The sequence below is a fragment of the Crassostrea angulata genome, chromosome 1, assembly GCF_025612915.1.
Source record: "Crassostrea angulata isolate pt1a10 chromosome 1, ASM2561291v2, whole genome shotgun sequence".
Taxonomy (NCBI): domain Eukaryota; kingdom Metazoa; phylum Mollusca; class Bivalvia; order Ostreida; family Ostreidae; genus Magallana; species Magallana angulata.
The window spans coordinates 28,744,941-28,752,787 of NC_069111.1; the positions used below are offsets into that span (position 1 = coordinate 28,744,941).

The 7,847-nt window shown below is 31.3% G+C and overlaps 1 protein-coding gene across 1 annotated transcript; it reads right to left on the reverse strand.

Annotated features, from left to right (window-relative positions):
- Positions 1–2,368: 2,368 nt before the first annotated feature.
- LOC128161085 (hepatitis A virus cellular receptor 1-like) lies at positions 2,369–7,394 on the reverse strand. Its single transcript, XM_052824332.1, has 6 exons — positions 7,259–7,394; positions 6,817–6,912; positions 4,790–5,089; positions 3,536–3,808; positions 2,993–3,077; positions 2,369–2,755 (listed from the first exon to the last, which is right to left on the reverse strand). The coding sequence occupies exons 2-6, from the start codon at positions 6,851–6,853 to the stop codon at positions 2,389–2,391; spliced, it is 1,062 nt and encodes a 353-aa protein (XP_052680292.1). The 5' UTR covers positions 6,854–6,912; positions 7,259–7,394; the 3' UTR covers positions 2,369–2,388.
- Positions 7,395–7,847: the final 453 nt, after the last annotated feature.

Sequence of the window (7,847 nt, forward strand, 5' to 3'; positions counted from 1 at the left end):
GCTTTGAAAATTGTTTTAAACTATCGCACGGGTCAAAATGCGTGATAGAAGCTATGTACAGTGTAATTGGAAACTTTCATTTTATATCAATATGTAGTATTACCTATTATAACAAATGAGAGTATAGCACAACTGCCACAAGCAATACATGTCCTTTACCGGCACCACCTCCCTCCCCATAAAAAAATGAAACAATTGTCGTTTTATTTGCTAAAATGTGTGTGGTTCAAGATTTTTCTAAAGGAATTGAGAAAAAGAGTCGTACGTTTAAAACTAATTTTGTCAAAATTTTTAGATTCATTTGGTTATATTTTGGTCCATTTGGGTAAATATATGCACCAGCGCAGGTCTAATTTATATATAATCAGGCCATAAATTCAAAATATTTTCAAAAATTAATAGCTTTAAATCCAGTGGATGAAAGAAAAGGAAAGCAAGTCGAACTCGATGAGTGCTAATACCTGTGTTGAATGAATGGTACAGTAGGATATGCGCAAAAAAGTCCCGTCTACTCTTTCCTACCCTATAATTATTGGAATATTAAATCCGATTATAAGAGTCAAATTAAAAATCAAGCACGAATATGTACCTGTTTATCAAAAGTAAAACTACTCATAATTTATCTACAGTGCATCGTTATGGAGCTACACAGAAAGTTTTATATTAATTTGCCGAGCCAAATAAAAAAACCCTGGAAAACGAAGAGAAAACAAAGTGGGGACAGAATAACTAACAAATTAATTAGGACTACATAGCCGCCCCCCCCCCCCCTCTCCCCCCTCTTGAAATGTATATACTGAAAACAGATTATTGGCGTACAACATCCGCACACAATTTAAAGAAAATTTAATGTTTTTTTTTATCATTTTCGCTAGCTAATGTAAGACATCACAAATACCTCAAGCCCCCTCACGGAAAAGGAAATGCTAGGTGATGAGAGAGAGAGAGAGAGAGAGAGAGAGAGAGAGAGAGAGAGAGAGAGAGTAGATGTAAATCACAGGTGCGCTAACACCGTTAAAATTAAAGCTTGCTAGTTGGTCTGCCCTACCCTAGCTACCTCCTCTCTTTTCTCGTTTTAGAGGCTTAATTATTGTCTATATATGCTTGTAACAAATCAAATCAATTTCAAATTCTAAATCAAACTGAATTTGACACTACAAAACTCTCTCTGTGTCTGTCTGTCTGTCTGTCTGTCTGTCTGTCTCTCTCTCTCTCTCTCTCTCTCTCTCTCTCATATCGACAATGGCATTGTCATACCCTACAATACACTATTCTTATCTGGATTTTTGTCTTTGAGGTTGTAAATCATTATATCTTCTATGGTTTAAAACTTTATCATAACCTATATTTTGACATGTCGATTATTTTTTTTAGTTTCGTTTCATAGCTAAAACATTTAGATTAAAGAGATCTTTTTTCGCGAGCCGAATTTTACACAGTTGGGGCGAATACACTTCGGGTTAAAATTGTTCGGGGGGAAATACATACAGGGCAAACAAAACCACTTAGATTCGCAAAGCCAACAGTGTTATTTCTAATTTAATTGTTTATACTGTGTGGGGTTAATTCATCAATGTTAATTTAACCATTTTATAACCACTATATAAGAGCTATTAAGACATTTATTTGTAGGAAAGAGCATGTACGAATGATCTTTATTTAGAACAGTTTGATGTTGCTAGGATACAGGTTTCAGATCCATGATTTGATTGGTTAATTTAGATATTGAATCTCGAATTTCGAATCTCGAATCTCGTATTTCGAATCTCGTATTTCGAATCTCGGATCTCGAATGATCCTTCTCGGCTTTCGTACTATACACCAAAAGAGACAATGTAGAAAATGAAATCCGAAAATCAATAAATACGGAATTAACATATAATTCTGGAAATGAAAATTTACCACGCTACTGGTACCGTGTGGAGAGTTAAAAGCTGTGCCTCTCTGTCATGCAGAGTTAAACAAATGATGAATCTAAAACAATCTTTACTAAATTTCATAATGTGAAATATATTAATGCAGACAAAAATATGTGTACAAGTTTACAAGTATTTTTTTTAACTTTTCAAATGACCCCTTATTTATAATCGTACATAACACAAGTCCGAGTTAGATGTCGCTCTACCCTGGAAATGTCAAAAAATGCGATGAACGGATCGCTGATATTCGGCAAGTCTGTCAAGTATAACCCGTCAATTTTGACCTTTGATTCGTCTATAAATTCGGAAGAAGTCGCAAAGAAATCAATCATCACATGTTCTACAAACTGATTTTCATCGTAAGATTATTCAATCCGTGTGTTAAAACATTTAAGCTATATGGTTTCCGAAATCGTGTTTCGGGACTGCTGATTTTTCCCACTTTAATCTTACACAAATAACATCTTTTTTATTGATTACTTTTCTCACCAATTTGACTTTGTATTGGACCTTTAAATGATGAGAATGTCATTACGGAAGTTTCATTCACCTTCCTTTTGAAAAAGGAAGAAGTACGAAACATATTGATAATACTCCCTCTTGAATAGGTTGATTTTCGTTCCCCGACGACTTTTAGATAGGACCGACGCTTGAGGGTTGTATCGTATACACCTTCTGGAAGTTCCTTATACGGGTTTTCTTCTTCTTTTTCTTCCTTGACATCATCGATGTTAATTTCGTCATAAACATTTGTTTCGCCAAAGCTGTTTTGTCGCTTAAGTGTATTTGCATCGTCATCGATTCTCTTACTTGCATGCCTTGAATTGTTGGAATTTCTTGAAATTAAAAAATAAAAATGTTTATAATGATAAACTTGTTCAGATGTATACATGTATGATGGCATATAACGGCATTAGCAAGAAATTATAAAATACACAATATAGCTACAGTAATTTGGGTTCTAGAATGGTTCCTAAATTAACTATTACCATATTTTAACATATCGACACTCTATAATCCAACATCGCTATATCTTTATATTAATTCATATATATTAGTTTTCATACACGTACCTTTTCCGTCGATATCTCTGGGCTGCAAGAACTCCAACAACTATCAATGTGACCTCTAAAACCCCCAATCCTATCAACAAAATTACTACAAAATAGAAAAAAAGCCGAATGTTATAGTGCAAGAAAAATTTATAATTATAGCTACTTTCAAAATAGTTATTAATTAGATTTTAAAATATGTTTTAAAAATTAAAACAGTTTATTTAAAAAAAAAAAAAAGGTACGTGTCATTTTCCACCAGAAATGGTTTTTTACAAAAAAAAAGAATATGAAAATACTGTTAAATTCTTAGCAAGTGTCACTTACAGAAGGGCACTTTAAATATCAAATGCAATTGTTTTTACTTGAAAAGGCAGAAAAACTTCGAACAATTTAATCATTTTGTATTCTTTCATTATTTAATGTTTAATTTTGAGAACTTAACATAGATATTATATGAAAAGAAACAAACAAAGCAAGTAAATTACTGTATTAAGTATAAACTGAAATCAAGAAAATTAATACATAAAATTTATCTGTTCTGTAGATAAATCAGTTTTATACCTGTTTTCATTTCCAAAGAATTTCCGGAAATGCTCGAAGAGGTTGTTGTATCAGTAACTGTATCCATTGTTGTCGTAATGTTTCTAGCTCCTGAAGTCGAGGATTGTTTTGGCTGTGTTTGTGTTTTTGTAGTAGATTTTTGATATAATGTGCTTTTCATTTCCACTGATTGAGATGATGACAACCAAATTGTTGTGCTTTCTTTATTTGATTCTGTTGTAATTGGAGACGAATACGAATTCCGAGGTGATTGGGATAAATGTATAGTTGGGTCTGTTGATAATGTTATATTTTAAATATTTGCATTTACTTGTATAGCTAGATTCAATTAGCAATAGTATGACAATTCATTCATTCCCCAATGAAGTAAGAGATAATCAATATCAAAACATTTCTGGAATATAAAAAATGACTTCGTGCTAAAGGTATAAGCTGTTTTAGTTCAATCAACTCGTAACCGAATCTCAAGAGAAAGATCAAGTAAACTACATGCAGGGACAACCTTCAACACCAGAGATTAGGTGTATAGTCACCTGGGGACATATCAATAACGAACGTCGCAACCATGATAATTAAATAATTTTGTTCAATGGCAAAATTTGTTTTTTTAGTGCACTGTAAATGTTTGACTGATAAAGTATAACACGGTATATTACATTGTTTTAATTTAAATAAAACTTGATTTTTATTTTGATCTATTTCAACCTTCGAGTTTTACATTTCCAAAACTTTCCTTACGGTATAACTTAACTTTAAAATGATAACCCTGAAGGATTAATTATTCCCAGTCAAAATTGAATAGTTTTCTATCGAATTTGAAAATAAAATTTCTAGTAGGAAAAGAGCTTGTTTAATAAAATTCCAAAAGGTGTAACCTTTTCTATGGTATATCAAATTCTTAAAGCAGTTAAAGAAAGTTCGATAAGATTAACACTATATTCATCAGGAATCTTTTTTCCCTGATCATTTTTCATTTGTCTTTGAATTATTTATAAAACTTCGTGACACCTTTGAGGTGACAGAGACTGTACAAACGACAATGGTAATATACACTTACAGGAATTGATCTATCATAATCATCACTTACATGTATATCGAATCTGATTTAACTGCATCTTATACACTTGCAAAAATGTCATCTGGTTACTTGCATATTATCCGACACGATGTTTAAGATAACCTTTTTAAAAAAATGAATAACCATTAGTATACTATTTAAAATTTTAAAGGTTACAAACTAATTAATATACCTACCATTTCCATCTGTTGTTCTTATTGTTGATGCAGTTTCAGTTGATGTTAGTAAAGTCCTTGATTTTGTCAGCAGTGTTGTTGATGTCACGATCGGCGTCGTTGTTATCATCTTCCTTAAGCTTGTTGTCGGTGGTATTGTTGACGTCGTCGATTGTGTCGTTGTATTCGTCGTTGTTGTTGTATTTGACATCAATACTTCAGCTGTGGAAGCTTTTAAAGGTTCGACTGTTGATGGCAATAGCGTTGATGTTGGTATTGTTCTTTTTGTTAACGTTGATTTTGTTGAACGCGCCTTGGAGACTATTGTTAAAATCAATATTTACAAAACTGCAGGTAACCAAGTGTTCATTGTAATCTGAGGCTAATTAATCTACTTTTAACATAGGTTTAACAATCAATTCATAATATTTATAAAAAACAACTGTGCAAAAAAAATTAAATCAACCAGGGGATAACAAAGAAACTTGCCCTGATTACAGAATGCGGGCTTCGGCATTATTGTATTGAAATAGTATTTTAACAACAATAGATTAACTACAATATGAAAGGGTATTTTTCTTATGAGTAATTTGCCACTTGTTTACAATCAAAACTTGGACAGTGTCAGTAAATGATGGATATAATAATCAACGATAAACCTAATAGAGATTTAAGAAAATTCTGATTGTATTCCACAACAATTACAAACTCGGGCTAGTGTCATTTTTTCTTGTACATTTATAAAGATATTCTCTGTTATATTAGCAACAGAAAAGTGCTTATTTTAATGTAATTTCTTCATAACTTGATGAAGCAGTTTTTAAGGTATCCCACTCCTCAATATTCTTGTATCAAGAATTTCTCGAGAAGTATATCAATGAAATCAGTAGACAAAACATACTTAAAAAATACAAAGATAATGGGAGGTCAGTGTTCATCCCTCTGAGTTATGGCCAATTTAAGTTGACCTTTTTGCACCTAATATGCGATTTCAGCCTGATTACGATTTGTTGTCAGTATTTTTTGATTAAGCAAACTTTTTTCTTCAAATACATGTATTGTTTTTAATTATGCACAATGGTCACACTGAAAAGAGGGATTAAGGAAAAAATGCACGAAGCTGCATGAATATTTTTGTGACCTATTTGTACTTAAAATAGACAGTGTTTATAATAGTTACAATTTGATTTGAAATAAAAACATTTTGAATATCAAGAATTTTATAAGATTGCTCCAGTTTGTCTAGATATGTTATTCAGTATCATTTTGACATAATAAAACATGGAGGTTAGTGATGTCAAAGTTCAGATATATGGCTTCAAAGGTTAAATTCTCACAAAATTTGGCTTTAAAAAATTCAGACATTTTCTATATATTTGCATGATTTTGTGCTAAAAGTATATCTTTCCCTCAAGATTTAATTTTGTACATGTCACACAGAACCTTTAGATTATGTAACAAACCTATGAAATGTAAAAAATGTGAATAATGAATTAAGTATAATAAAAAGAAAAGTATATTGAAAATTCATAAAATTGCTTGTTTCTGTCATTTTCGTCTAAAAAAAAAATCTCCGGTTCGAAAAAATAGTTCCCCCCAAACAAAAAATTGTCCCGAAATAATAGTCCCCCCCCCCCCCCCCCCCCCCAGTTTCTTGAATTCAAATGGATTATCTTTATGAATGTTGTAAAATTATAAAATAATGATCTTTCTGTGATAATTAAATAAATAAAATCCTATTCATTTAAAATATAATGATCATCTGCACAATAAAATCAAAATGTGAGGAGTGAGATACCAAAAAAAAAGATATATTGTTCAAAATGTATCACTAGACAGATCAAATCTAATTCACCTCTAACGTTTTTTTTCTATCCAATGATACACTGATTTACTTGCATTATCTTGAGAAAAGGATACCAGGTTTCTTATCTTTCAGCGATCGACTGCTTTGTCTAATCTATATGAAGCATAATTAACTCCCAAAATCTTAATAAAGTGGACAGCTGGTACAGGTCGCCATGTAATGAAATGCGTACTGTTTCTACCTGTTGTTTTGACTGTTGATGCAGTTGTCCTTGTCATTGTTGTCGTCGATCGTGTTGATGTAGTTCTTGTTGTCAATGTTGTAACAACACTTAACACTAATGAACATTAATTGTAAATATTTAAACAGCGCACAAAAACATCAATGGAAGGCATAACAAACAAATTACTGTTTTAATTAAATATGTAAACAAGATACAAATCAGAAACAGGCAATTTATATTTGCCTGTCAGCGCTCGCAATAATTTAGCTGTACTTGAGACTTCAATTTTTACATGGAAATAAAACATGTTAATTGTCTAATGCATCATTAAAACAGTAGAAATTTTAATCATATATATTTCGATCAATTAATTTTCAAAATCAAAAAGATATTTACATTTCATCTATTGATTATTTGATAATTTATTTTTTTATTCATTTCATTCGAGATCATATTTTACCTTTCAGCGTGAGTTGAAATCCTTTTGAAGTCAGCGTATCGTCGTTTGATATAAGTGTTATAAGCAGTCGATTTCCCCATGCTATCCTGGTAGTCGTGAGCTGACCACATCGTTTGAAAAGATTAAAATGTCTCCCCGAAGGATCGATTTTTTGTATCTAATTGATGAACAATTACGAATTTATATTAATAAAATGTTTTAGATTTACTATTTGCAATTCTATTTCATTATCTTTTAGACTTTTTTAATTGAGGGCACGGGCAATATGATACAGCATGTATAGCCCATTCATGGGGTGAGCAATAAGGGAACTGAAAGATCGATAAGCTTTTTTGTGAAGCTGATACAGCTATAAATCAGCCGAATGAAATGAATACATTTCTAATATCATTTCTATCTTTTAAAACACTTTTTCATTGAAATAAAAATTGCATGTTTTTAAAGTATATTTATATTAATTTTGTTGTTTTTTTTTACAGTTAATAAAATGAGTATCGCAAAATTAACTTCACAACCTGACACATATCTAAAACAAACCAATCACACAGTTTTTTTGAATTGAATATTACAGCAACATTTATGTCAATAT

Coding starts and splice junctions, on each gene's coding strand:
- LOC128161085 (XM_052824332.1), bottom strand. CDS start 6,853: ATGACAAGGACAACTGCATCAACAGTCAAAACAACAG. Junction 3,809..4,789: donor AAGAACAACAGATGGAAATG/GTAGGTATATTA, acceptor CATTATCAACAG/ACCCAACTATACATTTATCC. Junction 2,756..2,992: donor CAGAGATATCGACGGAAAAG/GTACGTGTATGA, acceptor TTTAATTTCAAG/AAATTCCAACAATTCAAGGC.